This window comes from Hylobates moloch, unplaced genomic scaffold (assembly GCF_009828535.3).
Source record: "Hylobates moloch isolate HMO894 unplaced genomic scaffold, HMol_V3 SCAFFOLD_70, whole genome shotgun sequence".
NCBI lineage: Eukaryota > Metazoa > Chordata > Mammalia > Primates > Hylobatidae > Hylobates > Hylobates moloch.
Genome location: NW_026652345.1, coordinates 375,630 through 394,461, shown reverse-complemented (window position 1 = coordinate 394,461; position 18,832 = coordinate 375,630). Strand labels below are relative to the sequence as shown.

At 39.7% G+C, this 18,832-nt stretch overlaps 1 protein-coding gene across 3 annotated transcripts in view; it reads right to left on the bottom strand.

The window, feature by feature from the left end:
- Positions 1 to 312: 312 nt before the first annotated feature.
- LOC116463828 (tetratricopeptide repeat protein 19, mitochondrial) overlaps positions 313 to 18,832 on the bottom strand; it is a 29,800-nt gene continuing 11,280 nt past the window's right edge. For 2 of the 3 annotated variants that reach the window (XM_032147092.2, XM_032147094.2), the window contains 3 exons: positions 3,880 to 4,034; positions 2,376 to 2,538; positions 313 to 1,700 (listed from right to left, as the gene is read on the bottom strand). In XM_032147092.2, coding sequence (XP_032002983.1) covers positions 1,567 to 1,700; positions 2,376 to 2,538; positions 3,880 to 4,034 — 452 coding nt within the window. In that variant the 3' untranslated portion in view covers positions 313 to 1,566. The remainder of the gene's footprint in view (positions 1,701 to 2,375; positions 2,539 to 3,879; positions 4,035 to 18,832) is intronic. The other variant, XM_032147093.2, reaches the window with a different exon arrangement.

The following is an 18,832-nucleotide window of genomic DNA, read 5'->3' as shown; positions in this document are numbered from 1 at the left end:
GGTGAGTGGTTGACATTAATTTTTTTAAGAAATCACCATACGTTAATACAGGTTTCTACTGAAACTCATTCTGATTTATATTGTATCTTATCTCTCTGAGCTAGACTTGGTAAATGGCATTAGCTGGATGGTAAATAATATGACATTAGACAGAAAATAGGAAGAAATTTACATCTGCACCATACAAAACTCTAGTTTTAGTCTAATCCCTGAGGATTTGGACCTCAAGGTTTCTGGTGTTTTTATTTTCTTCAGGAAGTTTTTTTTTTTTTTTTTTTGAGAAATGCAAAGATTACTGGGATACATACAATATTGTTGTATAGTCTCATTTATTATGAAAAGATTCTTCCAGTATGTACATATGAACCAAAAATATCAGTTTATCAGTCCCACTCACATCCCACCCCCACAGGCATACCAACAGGGTCAATCTTCCTTCATGGCACCTAGAAAAACTGTCTTTTTCCTTAGGTAAATGGCTAAAAATGTATTCATACGACTGCTGCGGTAAGAGCATCCACTTATGTATCTTTACATACTTTGAGGCAGTGTGATAAAGCTCTTTCAGCACAGCAGTCTATTCATTCAAAGTCAACTAACCAAATACCTTCCCCCACAGCTAAGAAAGAATCCCAGTGTTTCTCTAGTTTAGAGATGAAGATACTGAAATTGCAAAAGCAAAAAGGCTAGGACTAAGATCCAGGTCAGTAGTTCAACTATACCAGCAGTACACATTAGAATTACGAAGAGTTTTAAAATATACCTGCAGGGGCCTATTCTGACTCAGAACAGCCTGGGCTGTGTGTCCTTAAAGAGTACTTGAGATGACTCAGTTGTGTGACTCAGGCTGCAAAGGAAGTAGAGTGTTCAGATAACACAGACAAAAGGTTACATCATTCTTAGTTTTTAGTTTTATATAACCAGATAAATATGGTTCACTTTTATTTAAATTCAAATGGGTGCTATACTGTCACGTGCCTAATCCCCACTTTAAAACTTCATGCTGGATGCCGGTAACAAACTAAGATATTTTTCTCTTTTATGTATTAAATTCCACATTGTGCTTCATGAAACAGACTATAAGAACAACAATTCACCATAATCCCCCTTTGCCATGAGGAAGGTAATTCTGGTCAGTTTGCCAGATACTGATAAAGAGAAGAGAGGGCAGCAAATCAGTAGACCAAAAACTTAACTTAGGTAGAAATGCCAGGCTCAATCACCACACCCACAGCACACAGGAACGCCAGCCCATATTAATCTATAGTTCTACTTAGACCAGCAGGGACAGCACCAAGTCGCGTGTTACAACTGAAAACATCACTTGACAGCATCCTGAAAGGTCATAATCAGTTGGGAATGAAAGTCATTTTTCCTTTAAAATACAAAAATGGCAGTGTATACAACCCCTCCTTCACTAAGGCTAAACTGAAGAAACCTGAATATCAAAAACGACAGATTTAAGCCATTGATCTGGGTGCCACAGAGGCAGGAATGATAGCTATTCTTCCGCATTACTAGACATTATTCTCCCTACACAAAAATGGATTTAGAGCTTGACAGAATTTAAGTCAAAGGTCTACTTTTCTTTGACAGCTCAGCCAACTCTTCCCTGATGTGTTGTACAGAAATTTCATCTTTTTTCAGCTTTGCTTGCTTCAGTGCTTCCTGGTAGATCTCTTTTGCTTGTGTATATCGTTCTAAAATAACCCAGAGAGAAGGGACAGTAAGAAGAAAGTGTATGTTTTCAAGGTGATTCTGAAGAGACAGCACAAATGCAGATATAGGGCTAATTTACTGTGTGCTTATGAAGTGACAGGCTGGTGCTGCCTCATTTCATCCCCATCTGACAGGCTGGAACTCCACTGAATGCTGTGGGATTCCTAACAGTCCTTTCCAGTATATCCTGAGGCCTTTGATGAGCCAAAGATTTCATGAATGGTGGTATGTGTAATACACCTGTCATCCCAGGTTTCTGAAAATGATAGGTATCATGTGCTGACACTAAGAAATGTCTGACAAACTGATACTTCCTGTCATAAAGCTTCACCAGCACACTGTGAGAAACACATTGTAATTGAACACATTTAGAAATCTGTAAAGCACTACTGACGTAAGGTACTATCAATCATTGCAAGGTTTTCTCCAGCTTGATGGGGTTCGACAGGCTAGTGCAGGTCTGTAGAAGTTATGTGAATTGAACACAATAGTACTTCAACCTAATCAATACCTCCTTTTTCTGCCATTCAACCATGCTTTTAATTTACATGTTTCTTCGTTGGCCCTTGCCCTCCCTACATACCATTTCACAAATTTATCAATCCAGTGACATCCCTCCCTTAAAGCAAGTCAGTTAAGTTTCCATTGCTACCTACCTCTGTGCATCAAAACTGCAGCTAGATTACTGAGTACCATGTGTAGCTCAGGATGATTTATCTGTCTTGCCAGATCTGATGCCCTTTGCATATAAATATAGGCCTCATCAAAGCGGCCCTGTGCATCCAGGGTAGTAGCCAGGTCACTCATCAGCACAATGGTCTACATGTAAAAGAAAAAAGTTTTTTCTTTAAAAACATGCCTACACAGAACTTTAATGTGGAGTGCATCCAACTCTGAATACTAAGATTTCATCTTTCTTAGCATTCCACAAAAGATGAGGGATACCAGCCTTTAACAAATTTGTAGGCATTTGGCAATCACATTGTACAGTGGACAATGTTAGTTCGACCTTTTGGGAAATAATACAAATCTGGAAATTAGGTAACAGACAGTGCTTATTAATCCAACTAATTACCCAATTAGAAGCACCAAATGAAAAACAACAGCAAGAAGCTACACATATGATCTCCTTTAAGGCTGAGCAACTTTGAGAAGCCGGCCTCCTATGGTTTGATTGCCTCTGGAGCCCCACTGTATTATGTTGTTCCTGCTGATAACCCTGAGGCTCATCAAAAACAAGAAATACACCATCTATTTTAGGAAGATGCCCAGTAGGAGTTTTTTTTAATTTGGCTACTGTAAGAGGTAGACTTCCACACCTACTTCCCCACTGATGCCATGCTCTAAGCCCCCTGACTCTAGTACTTGGAGATCTGAATTCTGTACTTGCTTATTATTCCTCACTCCATTAAGGGACTCTTCATAATAAGTTGTAAATCCCTTTCATGGAGATAATTCATAGCTCAACCTCGCTTTTCTTCCAAAACATATTACTCACCCTACCCATGTACCTCAGCCTTGGGACACATTCAGTTAAAATTGTTACGTCTTATATTGGCAGTAGCGAGCATTCATAGACAAAGCGATCCACTCCTTACATCTAAGAACTTATGTGGATGGAGGGGAGACCCAAAGAGATGATTTCAATTCAATGTGTTTAGTGTTCTAACACAGAGCTTTACAAGTTATACTTAAATTCTATAATATGCCAATGGCTTAGAAGTGTTTTTAATGTGGTCCCTTGTTCCTTCCCTCACCTCCTGCCATTTTAACTGTGGGGCAAGGGAGGCAAGGATATTTGTGTATTAAACTGTTCCTCATAAGCTTCTAATAGGGGTATCTACAGACCTCACTCTGAAATACTGTGCCGTGTCCATTGAAGCCTGACCAGTCCTGCCCTGTAGAAAAGTTGCTCTGTTGTGCAAACCATGGATCATGCAAAAAGTTCCGGGCAGACCCAGTAACTGATAACTAGTCTCAAATCCTTTCTAAAACAAGTAGTTGGGGTGAGGGTGCTGGTGATAAGAAAATGAGTAGACTGGGGAGCAAGGAGGATCTAGGACCATCTGCTGATCCTGTTACCCATGAGTGTGACATTTCACACCCTTCAATTTTGAAGCCTTTGTTTTATATTCCCCCTTCTGTGTTTTCCTCCCTTACCTGTGGGTGTCTTTCTCCTTGTATTTCTTCAGAAATCTGCAGAGCTTTTTCATACATCCTTTGTGCCTGTGACGGCTGCTTGGAGAACAGAAGGTAGCGAGCACAGGCGTCTAAGCACATGCCCAAGAGGAGGTGGGTATTGGCTTTCTCTTCCACTAAGGAGAAAAGAGGAATCAGCAAATCTACCCAAATAGTTGTTACCAGGACCCACAAGTATGTCAGCAGAATGGGACCCACATGTCACTTAGGGAACAATGTAGGTGGATTAACATCCGGTTAAATGACCTATTCCAGACTAGCTGGAATCATGGAACTTCACCCCACATTTTAAGTAGATTAAGAGTCTGCACATCAATTAAAATGTGGAATGTTATTTTTAGTTTGAAACAAATAATATTCAGCAGAAACAAATGAAGATAAACCAAAAGAAGAATGAGTTAACAACAAAAATTCAAGGCCAATGAAAAACCTGTATGGTATAAGAAAAACAATGCAGGAAGAAGACAGAGAACACTCAGAATCCTGAAGTGCAAAATCACAAGCCGAATTTAAAGAATTCAAGGTAAAAGCTGGGCGTGGTGGCTCACACCTGTAATCCCAGCACTTTGGGAGGCCGAGGCGGGTGGATCACAAGGTCAGGAGATCGAGACCATCCTGGCTAACATGGTGAAACCCCGACTCTACTAAAAATACAAAAAAAAAAAAAAAAAAAAATTAGCCAGGCGTGGTGGCGGGTGCCTGTAGTCCTAGCTACTCAGGAGGCTGAGGCAGGAGAATTGCTTGAACCCAGGAGGTGGAGGGTCCAGTGAGCCGCGATTGCACCACTGCACTCCAGCCTGGGCGACAGAGCGAGACTCTATCTCAAAAAAAAAAAAAAAAAAAAAGGTAAAATTCAAACAAGCTAATCATTCAGAGAAGAAGAATAAAGCTTACAATGACATAGCACCTCTCAACACGTTCAAGAATTGACTATACGATGTCTGAAAAAGAACAAGCTTAAAATACCTAATGCCACATAAGAAGAATTGGAGACATAGATCTAGAGAACAGTAACCTATATCAACCTGGGTAAGACTTCTAAAAGATGATACAAATTATGTAGAAATGGTCATAAGCAAGATTATATGGAAATTCTGCCAACAACTCAGCAGGAGGTAACTGTTAACACAATAAAAGACTAGAAAAAGAGGTTACCTTAGATAATCTTGGGTTCAGTTGGGTTTATTTACCAGCAAAGCTGTCGTTCATATCAAGCCCTTTCCCTTCTATGTCTTCAGTTTTCAGAAATCTTACAAGTGGCATAGAGTTTAAGGAAGACTATGTTACTAAAATGAGACTTTTCTTTTTTAATACCTTCCCATTTAGAAAAAAAGTGCAGCTTGCTTCTATCGCTTACCTAATTTTACATAAATATGCTCTTTGAGGCTGGAGCAAATTGATTTTCAATGTGAAAATAAACTATTAAAAGTGTTCTTGGAGTTATTTCTAAAGAGACCACCAGAATCATCTGTATCATCAGACTCATCTATTTCAGAAAAATCAGATTCATCAAATGAATCTTCAACCAACAACTATTCGAGAATGATGTTAACATCATGCGTAGGCATGCTATGTTTTCTAGGATCTGACATTTTCAGCGATCAAGAATTACTGTATTTTGTAAATGGAAATACCATTACTAAAAACAGAATGCTATAAATAGAATGATGTCTTGTTTCCAAAGTTGATATACTAGAGCAATGTGAAAATGATAAAAGTGAGATATTTTGTGGCAACGATTTAAAAAGATGTTCAGTAGTATAACAAAAGTACAAGAATAAAGTGACAAGCAATTCTGGTGGAAAATTGTTACCCTTGTTATCACTGAGTAGTGGAGTGGAAGCAAAAGCAGTAAAACTTTTTAGAGAAAACAATGAGGTACAATTTAGCTATAATCTCTTAAAAATACATTTAAAATTCACAGCACATTCTGACCACAATAAAAATGGAAACACTTTTTTAAAAGCAAACTTTTCTAAAGATAAATGTACTATTACTGAACTTTAGAAAACATAAGAAAACTTTAAGCAACTGCCAAGAGAAAATTTCATAGTTCCCCCAAAGAGTTCTTTTGCTAGTAATTTACTTAAACATGGTTCTTTGAAATATTAACATAAAAATTGCTAAAAGTTAGACAAGAAAAAAATCATGTACTTTAATAACAACTGAGAAATATTGGAATCGTTTATACACAGCCCCTAAAGGATCATTTGAAACTGAGGCATATTTACTTCTTCAAACATAAATGATTCTCTTTCATAAATAACTTCTAGTCACAGAAAAAGATAGATATGCTACTATATACTCAGTCCATGAAGCAAACAGGATTCACTATAGAATTTTTTACTCAAAATATTACCAAATGGAATAATCAGATGTATTAAGATGACCAAACAGCATTTATTCCAGGAATAAAAGAATGGTTCAGTATATCAAACTAGGTTTACATAAATATAGACTAAAGGGAATTTGATAAAGTACTGGAGCAATTATATGCATTTGTAACAATAGCAAAAGAGCATCTCTAATTTAGGAAAACTTGAGCGTAGGCCTCTAACTCTCCTCTACCCCCTCACCATCAATAGCAATATAGGAAAGTCTACAAGGGTCTTTGAAACTAGAGATATTTGTTGCCCAAATTCCAAGAATATCCTGAAATTTCTGCTAAACTAAATCTCTTGTTAATCAGCTGATTAGCACTTCCTGATTAGTGTTAATGGTTTTAGTGGAGGGAATAAAGCAGAATCTAACCTAATGCTATAGATGAAACCCATCTGCTTCAAACACCTAGAAATCTTAGATAAACTATAACACACATCCTTTCCATGCACAGCTGAGCTCCCAAGAGCCAGAAATTAGGAGTAAGCTAAAACCCAAAGTGGAGAGTCTGTGAATTGACAGAGCAGAATCCCCGTTTTTGTTGTAGCTTGAGTGTCTCTGTAATCCAGGAATTAAAGCTGTTGATGTGTACTAAACAAAATGAGATCTGAAGCCAATGCATAAAATCAGGATGATTACCATTAGGACCACAACCCCAGGAAAAGAATGTATGTGAAAAATATTGCACCACTCCAACCTACACTCCCCTTAACCCCCCCGACCACAGGCACAGGGAGACAACAAGGAGCCTTGAATGGCCAAGTCTGGAATCTAGATGAGAAAAATGACTACCCTGTAAATGTGATGTCTAAATTTATAACATCCACTTCGGCCAGGAAGACACAAAACTATTCTGGAATCTCACTGTATAGCTAAAACCTTGCTGAAGATGAATGTATAATCCAAGATTAGTAAACATGACAATTCATCATGAGAATCAGCAGACAGTAAAAAAGCAGGCCTCATCCCCCCAAAATTTTAAAAAATCAGACAACTCCAGTAGTTCTAACTCCTCACTTCCAGTAAGTCAAGCAGCATACACCACCTCAGAGTCTTGTACCTGTAATTGCCCTTTGCCTGTAATTTTCTTCCCTCACAAATAGCCACTTGGCCTATTCTTTCCAATTCATCAGGTTTCATACTAACAAGGCCTTCCCTACTCCCTCTATAAGACACCATACTGCCCCAACATATTCCTGGTATACATATTCCTTCATAAATATCTACATAGCACTTTGGATACACCAACTTACTGGGTAGTGCTTACTATGTGTCTTTCCCTCACCAGAAATGTAGCTCCATGAGGCAGTGACTTTTTTTGTTTTTTCTTTTTTGAGACGAAGTCTCACTCTGTCACCCAGGCTGGAGTGCAGTGGCAAAATCTTGGCTCATTGCAACCTCCGCCTCCTGGGTTCAAGTGATTCTTCTGCCTCAGCCTCCCGAGTAGCTGGGACTACAGGTGCGCCACCATGCCCAGCTAATTTTTTTTTTGTATTTTTATTAGAGACAGGGTTTCACAATATTGGCCAGGCTGGTCTTGAACTCCTGACCTCATGATCCACCTGCCTCGGCCTCCCAAAGTGCTGGGATTACAGGCGTGAACCACCACACCCGGCCAACTTTGTTTTATTTATATCTGTATCTCAGCACCTAGCAGCATATCTAGCGTGTAATGGGCACTCAGTATTTCTGACTGAATTATTGAATGAATGAACAAATAGAAGGAATTATAAAAGGGCTGGGCGTGGTGGCTCACACTTGCAATCCTGTACTTTGGGAGGCTGAGGCAGGAGGACCATTTCAGCCCAAGAGGTCGAGACCAGCCTGGGCAACATAGCAAAACCTCATCTCTACTGTCCCTCACCACCCCCCAAAAATACATATAAGCCAGACATGGTGGCACGTGCCTGTAGTCCTAATTCTTCTGGAGGCTGAGGTGGGAGGATCACTTGATATCAGGAGTTTAAGGTTGCAGTAAGTTGTGATCGTGTCACTGCACTCACTCCAGCCTGGCCAACAAAGGAAGACCTTGTCTCTTGGCGGGGGGCGGGGAGTGAGGGAAATAAGGTACTGAATTAAATAGCGAAAAATTATAATGAAACTAAAAATAGTTATAATTACAAATTTAAACATTAGCACCCCATGAATCTATGAAAATCCAATATAGAGATGTCATTACAAATCAAGACATAAGCACAAACTATGAAGATAAATATCAAGATTGTTAGTATACAAATTTTTAATCTACGTCAAATGCCCTAATGTGAAAAGACAAGCTACAAGAGATATGTAACCCACAAAAATATAAAATGATCGAATACATAAGGAACTCTTACAAATTGTTAAGAAAAAGACAACCCCTCAAAAATCTAAGCAAAAGATATGAAGAAATAATTTTCAGAGCAGGTAATCTGAATAACTAATAAATACAGTAATCAGAAACACATAGTGAAGCCACAATGAAATTCCTTTTCAAACCCAGCAGATTATCAAAAACATCTGATGATAACAAAGATATACAGAGAACATCACGAACACTAATATACTGCTAGTCAAAATGTAAACTGGTAAAACCACTTTGATGAGCAATTTGGTTTTTGTTGTTGTTTTTGAGACACAGTCTTGCAGTGGCGTGATCTCAGCTCATTACAACCTCTGCCTTCCTGGGTTTAAGCGATTCTCATCCCTCAGCCTGCTAAGTAGTTGCGATTACAGGTGCCCACCACCATGCCTGGCTTTTTTTTTTTTAAGTAGAGATGGGGTTTCACCATATTGGCCAGGCTGGTCTCCAACTCCTGACCTCAAGTGATCTGCCTGCCTCAGCCTCCCAAAATGCCGGGATTACAGGTGTGAGCCACTACACCCTGCCTGATAAGCAATTTGGTATATGCACCCCGGCAACTCCACTTTTATGTAATATTCCAGGTGTGCACAAAGACAAGTCTAAGAATGTTCAGTGAAGTATGACTTTTAATAGCAAAACATATAGAATAACCCAACAGGTCCATCAATAGAACTGTGGTATATTTCTACAATGGACTACTATACCATAGTTGTAGTGAGGGAACCACACAGGGCCACCTTTAGCTTGTATCCACACTTGTGAGAACAGAAAAAAGGTTCAACTTACCTCTCACCCCAGTGGATTAATTAGAGGAAGTCACCCTTTAAAGACAGATGCAACCCAGCAGACATGCAGTTTGGCAAGCAAACAGGGCTTCTGTGCTAAGAAAACTGCTTTAAATAGCAGCCCGATAAATCTCATCAACATAATATTGAGTGACAAAAGCAAACTACAAAACCAGTTGTACAGTATGATACCATTCATATTAAGTTTAAAAACATATTAGCCCTATTGTGTATTTTTTTGTTTTTGAGACAGAGTCTTTGCTCTGTCACCTAGGCTGGAGTGCAGTGGCACAATCTCGGCTCACTGCAACCTCTGCCTCTCAGGTTCAAGCGATTCTCCTGCCTCAGCCTCCCGAGTAGTGGGGATTACAGGCGCCCGCCACCATGTTGGGCTAATTTTTGTATTTTTAGTAGAGACAAGGTTTCGCCACGTTGACCAGGCTGGTCTTGAACTCCTAACCTCAGGTGATCCAACTGTCTCGACTTCTCAAAGTGCTGGGATTACAGGTGTGAGCCACTGTACCGAGCAATATATTGTTTATTGATACATACAAGTGCAATAAGTAGGCAAACAAAACCAAATTCAGGATAGTAGCTACCCCTAGGCAGGGAGGGGTATACAGGGGTTTAAATATCCAAAAAAAAAAAAAAAAATTCTAAAGCAAATATGGTAAAATATTGAAATCTGGCCAAGGCTGAAAGTACACAGATATTTGGTAAGTCGTCAAAACTTTACTTTTGTTTGAAATCTGTTTTTTAAAAAATTACATCAGAGGGCAGCCAGGCACGATGCCTCATGCCCGTAATGCCAGCAATGCCAGCATTTTAGGAGGTCAAGGCAGGTAGAATACTTTAGCTCAGAAGTTCAAGACCAGCCTGGGCAAGATGGTGAAACTCTGCCTCTAGGAAAAATCCAGAAATTAGCCAGCCATGGTGGCATGCGCATGCAGTCTCAGCTACTTGGGAGGCTGAGGTAGGAGGATCAGTTGAGCCTGGGAGGTTGAGGCTGCAGTGAGCCATGACCACCACTGCACTCCAGCCTGGGCGACACAGTGAGACCCTATCTCAAAAAACAAAAAACAAATCAAAAGAAAAGCACAGAACTGACTTTTCTTAATAATAAATCGGTAATGTGGAATATCGACTGAAGAAACTCCCAAAATATAGATGAGAAAACTGATGGAAGAGGGGATAATGTGCAGGATAGAGAAGAGAGAGGTCAACATACAGGTAAATGACATTCCAGAGCAAGACACCAGATCATGTGGGACAGAAGCATTGAGCCAGGATAGACTACAGAAGCTCCAGAGAACTGGACGCTAAAAATGAAGGTTCACCAGGGACTAAGCAAGCTTTATAAACAGACAACTCCCTAACCTTATGCTCATGTAACTTCTGAGTCCAGCAAAGCATCTGAGCAGGAGAAAATAGACTGCTTAAAAAACAAGGCAAATATGCAGGCTTTAGAATTCTCCTCTGCAATAAATTCCACTAAGTCTAAAATTCCAGATCACAGAGAAAAAACAAGTGAGGAAAAGGGAAAGGAAGGATAATGTTAAAATGTACTCATCTCATTTTAGAGAAGAAACTGAAAACAATTTTTTTCCCTCTGACTCAATTATGTCTTTAAGAAACGTTTAGGTTACTCCTTATACAACTGAAAAATCACATATATGTATACCTTCCCTACAAAATACAAATACAGATCAGTGAGGGAAAAGTTCCTATAAGAGGAACTGAAAACAATCGAATTAACAAAAATGGAAAGCACTTTTTAAAATGCAATAATTAGACCAATTATCCCTTTCAGTACTAATTTGTTTTGTTTTGTTGTTTGTTTGAGACGGAGTTTCGCTCTTCTTAACCAGGCTGGAGTGCAATGGCGAGATCTCGGCTCACTGCAACCTCCGCCTCCCAGGTTCATGCGATTCTCCTGCCTCAGCCTCCTGAGTAGCTGAGATTAGAGGCACCCGCCACCACACCCAGCTCATTTTTTGTATTTTTAGTAGAGACGGGGTTTCACTATGTTGGCCAGGCTGGTCTTGACCTCCTGACCTCAGGCGAATCCGTCTGCCTCAGCCTCCCAAAGTGCTGGGATTATAGGCGTGAGCCACTGCCCCCAGCCTCAATACTAATTTTTTTTTTTTTTTGAGCCAGAGTCTCACTCTGTCACCCAGCCTGGAGTGCAATGGCGCGATCTCGGCTCACTGCAAGCTCCGCCTCCTGGGTTCATGCCATTCTCCTGCCTCAGCCTCCCAAGTAGCTGGGACTACAGGCACCCGCCACCACACCCGGCTAATTTTTTTGCCTCACTAATTTTTAAAAGGTTTTCAGATTCCATGTCAGAAGACAATGATACTCAGGTTTTAAAAAAAATCCAACCATAGCCTTCTATAAAAGATATACTGAAAAATGACTCAGAAAAGTTTTAAGGGTAAGATATAGTAGATAATATAAAACTAGAATTTGTAACAAATACCTTGAATAGGGAAAAAGGAATCATTTTCCTGATGAAGGGACAATTCATAACAAATATATGTATATATATCTGAGCCTGTCTAAACAGAGCACAGAAACATGTATAAAGAAAAAAGATTATAAAAAATTTATCGGCCAGGCATGGTGGCTCATGCCTGTAATCCCAGCACTTTGGGAGGCTCAGGCAGGCGGATCACCTGAGGTCAGGAGTTCAAGAACAGCCTGGCCAACATGATGAAACCTCGTCTCTACTAAAAATACAAAAAACTGGCCAGGAGCAGTAGCTCATGCCTGTAATCCCAGCACTCTGGGAGGCTGAGGCAGGCGGATCACCTGAGGTCAGGAGTTCGAGACCAGCCTGGACAACATGGTGAAACCCGATCTCAACTAAAAATAGAAAAATTAGCCAGATGCAGTGGCGCACACCGGTACTCCCAGCTACTCGGGAGGCTGAGGCACGAGAATCACTTGAACCCAGGAGGTGGAGGTTGCAGTAAGCCGAGATCGCGCCACTGCACTCCAGCCTGGGCAACAGAGCAAGACTCTGTCCCCGCCCCGCCCCCACCCCCAAAAAAAATAGAACAACTAGACAAAATCAGTAAGGACACAAAAGACTTGAATAACACTATAAACCAACTAGACCAAACAGACATTCACAGAAAACTCCATTCAACAGAATACACATACTTTTCAAATGCACATGCAACCTTCTCCAGGATAAGCCATATGTGAGGCCATACAACAAGTCTCAATAAATAAAATCATGCACAGTTGTTCTCTGAACACAATGGAATGAAACTGGATTCAACAGAAGAAAATTTGAGAAATTCACTGTATGTGGAAATTAATCAATATACTCCTAAATATCCAGAGTCAAAGAAGAAATCCCCCCAAAAATTGGAAAATACTTGAGACACATGAAAATATAACTTACCAAAATTAATGAGATGCAGCTAAAGCTTATAGTTATAAATGGCAATTATGTTAGAAGAAAAACCTTAAATCAATAACCTCATCTCCCAACTAAGAGACCAGAAAGGGAACAAAATAAACCCACAGCAAACAGGAGAGATGTAATAAAGACAGAGTAGAAATAAGTGAAATGGAAAATAGAAAAACAATAAAGAAAATTAATGAAACCAGAAGTTGGCTCTTTGAATGAATAAACAAAATTAACAAAAACCAAGGAAAAACTATACATACAATAGCCAGGAAGGTCCTTCATAAATTGATAGTAGTAAAATATAGGTGCCAAATCATATAATAAATAAGACTAGTAAATATATCACATTCCACAAACTTTTATATAATAGTGCCTAATGAGTACTGGTCATAGTCCTGGAGCATTTAATTCTCGTAACTCTATGAGGTAAGTTCTATTATTATTTTCATTTTATTGATAAGGAAGCTGAGAACAGAGAAGTTAAATAACTTGTCCACTGCTAGTAAGTGGCAGAACCAGAATCTGAACTTAGGCTCCAGACTTTAAGCACTCATGGAACCAAATATTATGTCATCAAAAATAACTTTCTAGAAATGTTTTATTTAATATATGAAAATAAAAACTTTCCAGGAAAGGAGGAGGAAGGAATCAATGGGAAACATCTTTTTACTAATTTAAAAAGAAATCCATAAAATTAGGATCTAGAAAAGGAAGATGATCTCAGATACGTAAGAGTAGCGTAAAATATGCTTTAAAAATATAATTCCTTAAAGTTTCTTCTAGGAAATTAATAAGTTATAAAATTTGCTCACCCATACGTTCATTTATTCAATAGATATTTATTAATGCTTATCATGTATTTAGCACCGTCCTATATTGAAATTAAGAAAATAGAAGAAATACATGAGTAATGAAGAAGGAAGAAAAAAGCTGCCGGAGAATTAACTCAGGAGTTCTGGTCCATCTGGCATCATAGACTCTACAACTTTCAAGGAACAGACCATTCCAATGCAATATCCCACACTTATTTCAGAATAGAAAATATAGAAAGCATCCCAATTCATTTTATCACATTAATACAATCCTGCGATAACAAACAATACAATAAGAAATTCACTGTGGATCTCATAAGAAACACAAAAGTTACATATCAGCATTAAATATTATCCAACACTACACAGGTACTAAGCAATTAACCTACAAGCAAGCCTGGTCTGCTCTAGATATATAATAGTAATAAATCTATTCATATATTTTGGTACCAAATTGGATATAAGACTAAGTTGCCTATTACTACTATTGCTTGATGGTCTGAAGGTACAGCCAATGAACTAATTTTATAAAGGGTAGGGAAGGGAGACAGTAGTATAACTCTCTGGAAGGGAACAATTACAGGTTGAGTATTCCTTATCTGAAATGTTTAGGACCAAAAGTGCTTCAGATTTCAGATTTTTTCAGTTTGGAATATTTCCTTTGGATACTGCCAGCATTCCAAAACCAAAAACCCAAATCCAAATGCTCCAATGAGTACTTTCTTTGTGCATCATGTTGGCACTCAGAAAGCTTCAGTTTTGGGGGATGCTCAACCTGTATCATGATTTCTGGAATGTATGATTATAAATCTGGAATTAGTGTGAGTATCAACTGAAAAGCAAAGAGTTCAGTCAAGGAATCAGTCAGAATCAAATTTAATAAATAGCTGTCATCTATATGAAGAAAACTATAATATAAGCAGGAACTATAGAATGTTCCTCAGTGAGATGGCTTACTATTACAAAGATCTTCCTTTGCTAGCAGAGCAGCTGGTTTGTCCCAGTATCCATTCTTTTCTCACATGACTCACATCCTCAGGAAACGAGACTGATGAATTTTAGCCAATCATGATAATCCATTTTTCTTGCCAAGGACTGGGTTAGAAATGGCATGTAACCCAATTCTAACCAATGAGAAGTAAGGATAAATCTACTTGGAGACCTCTAGGAAAGATTACCTTGATCCTATGAGAAACATCAAAGATGTCTCCTTTTCCTCTGGATACTGTCATTTCTGGATGAGATTCCTGGGAATTGTTACAGTTTCACATTTCAACCACCAGGGGAGCATGAGAAAAAAGCCAATACATGAGTGAGGAAAGATGGAAAGAGCCTGTTCCTTTATGATTTCAGTGAATCACGTTGTCAGCTAACTCAACAGCCTGCTCCCTATTGCTGAACTGCCAGTTACTTGACATAAATGTCCTTACTGTTAAACCTAATTTAGCTGAAATTTCTGCTCTTTGCAGTCAAAGATATGCTAACTTATTCAGATGGCAATCTCCCCAAACTAATTTATAAATATAATGCATATCTCATAATTCAGTCTGAAAGCACTTTAGGAACTTGACAAAATAATTCTAAAATTCATGTGAAAACAGTGAAATGTGGGAAGGTATTTTGCAAAGGAAGCATGTGTCAACTGTCCTACCATATAACTCAAATATATAATTCAAACAATGTATACTGTTATAAAACTCATCAGATAAATATATCAGAATGGAAAACCCCAAAAGAAACCCAAGTATGTACTAATTAGTACATATAGATTGATTACTATCTGCAAGAAAACAGTCACCAGCTTCACACCAAAATACCAGGTATACTAAAAAGTTAAAACTGTTTAGAAATAAAAGGAAAAAAAATAGAAAATTATAAGGAAAGATGAGCGAGAATGCATACAATTTCAAAGCTTGAAAAATACCTCTTTAAGCATTAAGCTCCAGAAGAGCAAGGACTTTTGCCTTACTTGCTGCTATTCAAATCCTAGAATACCTGGCACAGAACAGCTACTCAGTATTTATTAAAGATGAATAAAAGCAAAGGAAATTAGAAATTAATTCTGATCTAATTCTGAAAAGATTACTCATGCAAGTCATAAAAATGCCCTAAAATGAATACATATTATGATTCATTTGTATAATTTTAATTTTTTTTGAGACAGGGTCTCTATTGCCTATGCTGAAGGACAGTGGCAGTATGATAGCTGACGGCAGCCTCAACCTCTTGGGCTCAAGTTATCCTCCTGCCTCAGTCTCCTAAGTAGCTGGGACCACAGGCATGTGCCACCGTGCCCAGGTAATTTTTTTATTTTTTGAAGATACAGGATCTCACCATGTTGCCCAGTCTGGTCTCAAACTCCTGGGCTCAAGTGATCCTCCCACCTTGGCCTCCCAAAGTATTGGGATTACAGGCATGAGTCACTCCACCCAGCCTATTTAAATTTTTAAAAGCAATATGCAAAAACTAAATGACATCTTCTTAAGGGACACAGTAAAACAAAAGAAAAGCAAATAGGCCTGGCGTGGTGGCTCACGCCTGTAATCCCAGCACTTTGGGAGGTTGAGGCGGGCAGATCACCTGAGGTCAGCAGTTCGAGACCAGCCTGACCAACATGGAGAAACCCCATCTCTACTAAAAATACAAAATTAGCTGGGCGTGGTGGCATATGCCTGTAATTCCAGCTACTCGGGAGGCTGAGGCAGGAGAATCACTTGAACCCAGGAGGCGGAGGTTGTGGTGAGCCGAGATCATGCCATGGAATGACAGTGACAAGATTAAGGAGAGTAGTATCTCAGGTAGGAAGAGCTCCAAAGGTACTGGTAATGCTGGATCACTTGTCTATTCTCACAATCCGCTTCCGCCCCCCCAGCCCCAAGACAGGGTCTTGCTCCGTCACCCAGGCTGGAGCACAGTGGTGCGATCTCAGCTCACTGCAACCTCCACCTCCCAGGCTCAAGAGATTCTCACCTCAGCCTCCTGAGTAGCTGGGACTACAAGTGCGCAACACCACGCCCAGATAATTTTTGTAAACATGGGGTTTTGCCACATTGCCAGGGCTGGTCTTTAACACCTGACCTCAAGTGACCCACCCGCCTTGGCCTCCCAAAGTGCTGGGATTACAGGTGTGAGCCACTGTCCCTCGCCAATTCTCATAATTCTTTATACAAATGTTAATTTCACATTCCCTTTTTATTAGAAAAAAAAAAACGCACTCTATAAACACAAATCAGGAGGAAAACCCAAGAGACAAAGGATTAATATTTTTACAATAAAGCTCCAATAAAAAATAAATCAGCACCCTAAGACATGGTGAGAAAAAAAAAAAGATAAACCTCACTGTTTATCAAAGAAATGCTAGATAATGCATCAAGGCCATATCATCAAGCTAACAAAGATTATAAAAGTTAATGAGTTTTGGGGAGGAGGACATAGCCTTATCACAATAATAAAAACCACTAACAAACTCTTTTTGAGCAGCTACAATGTATTATTCTAAGTACGTTTTATGTATTAACTCATTCCACCTTCCTAAAGGTCCTATGAGTATTACTCTTAATCCCACACTGAAGAAAAGTAATTTGACCAAAGTCACAAAGTACATAAATAGCCAAACCAGGAAATGTAAATTAACATAGTCCTTTCAATGGCAATTTGGCAATAGTCATTAACAACCTTAAAATGTGCTACTCTTGACTTGGAAATCTCAGTGCTAAGAATCCACTTTAAAAAAACAGGTTTGGACACTATCTTGATGCCCAATAACAGCTTTACTATTCTGAACTGAACACACGCATTCCTCTCCACTCCTTCCCCAAATACCACTAAAATGAAAGTTACAGGATGAAAAAGATATAACGCGGCCGGGCACGGTGGCTCACGCCTGTAATCCCAACACTTTGGGAGGCTGGGGCGGGCGGATCACCTAAGTCAGGAGACCAGGCCGGCCAACATGGTGAAACCCCGTCTCTACTAAAAATACAAAATTAGCCAGGCATGGTAGCTCACGCCTATAATCCCAGCTACCCAGGAGGCAGAGGCATGAGAATTGCTTGAACCCAGGAGGTGGAGCTTGCTGTGAGCCAAAAGTGAGCCACTGCACTCCAGCCTGGGCAACAGAGTGAGACTCCGTCTCAACAAAAACAAAAACAAAAAAAGGAAGATGAAGACTGAATGCCTGTGGCCAGCCATGCCAATGAAAAGTGAGCCAACATGAACTCTAGAATACTGGGAAAGCTTATGAATTGAAGAAAGCAAGTAATATGTAAAAGTGAGGAATTTGGCATATACATAACAAACGGAGCCACAAAAAAACCTAGTTAACTTCAGAGGAAGCAAAACGTACACAAAAGGAAATGTAATTGTGTAATCGTGTTACTTGGCTCAGCAGCTAACGCTATTCATACACTCATGATGTAGACACAACCAGAAACTGCACTAAATCTTCACTTTTCCATAAACCAACATATTCTGAAAATAATGAACTAGGAAATAGCAAGTTTATATTATTGAAAAATGTGAAGGTAAATACCAGAGGAAATTGGTTAAGAGTTGAAAATAAGGGTCGGGCATGGTGGCTCATGCCTGTAATCCCAGCACTTGGGGAGGCCAAGGCGGGCAGATCACAAGGTCAGGAGATCGAGACCATCCTGGCTAACATGGTAAAACCCAGTCTCTACTAAAAATACAAAAATAGCCGGGCGTGGTGGCGGGCGCCTGTAGTCCTAGCTACTCGGGAGGCTGAGGCAGGAGAATGGCGTGAACCCGGGAGGCGGAGCTTGCAGTGAGCCAAGATCGCGCCACTGCACTCCAGCCTGGGCGACAGAGCGGGACTCTGTCTCAAAAAAAAAAGTTGAAAACAGGGCCAAGCACAGTGGCTCACACCTGTAATCCCAGCACTTTGGGAGGCCGAGGCAGGCGGATCATGAGGTCAAGAGATTGAGACCATCCTGGCTAACATGGTGAAACCCTGTTTCTACTAAAAATACAAAAATTAGCTGGGCATGGTGGCACGTGCCTGTAGTCCTGGCTACTCAGGAGGCTGAGGCAGGAGAACCGCTTGAACCCGGGAGGCAGAGGTTGCAGTGAGCCGAGATCGCACCACTGCACTCCAGCCTGGTGACAAGAGCAAGATTCTGTCTCAAAATAAATAAATAAATAAATAAATAAAATA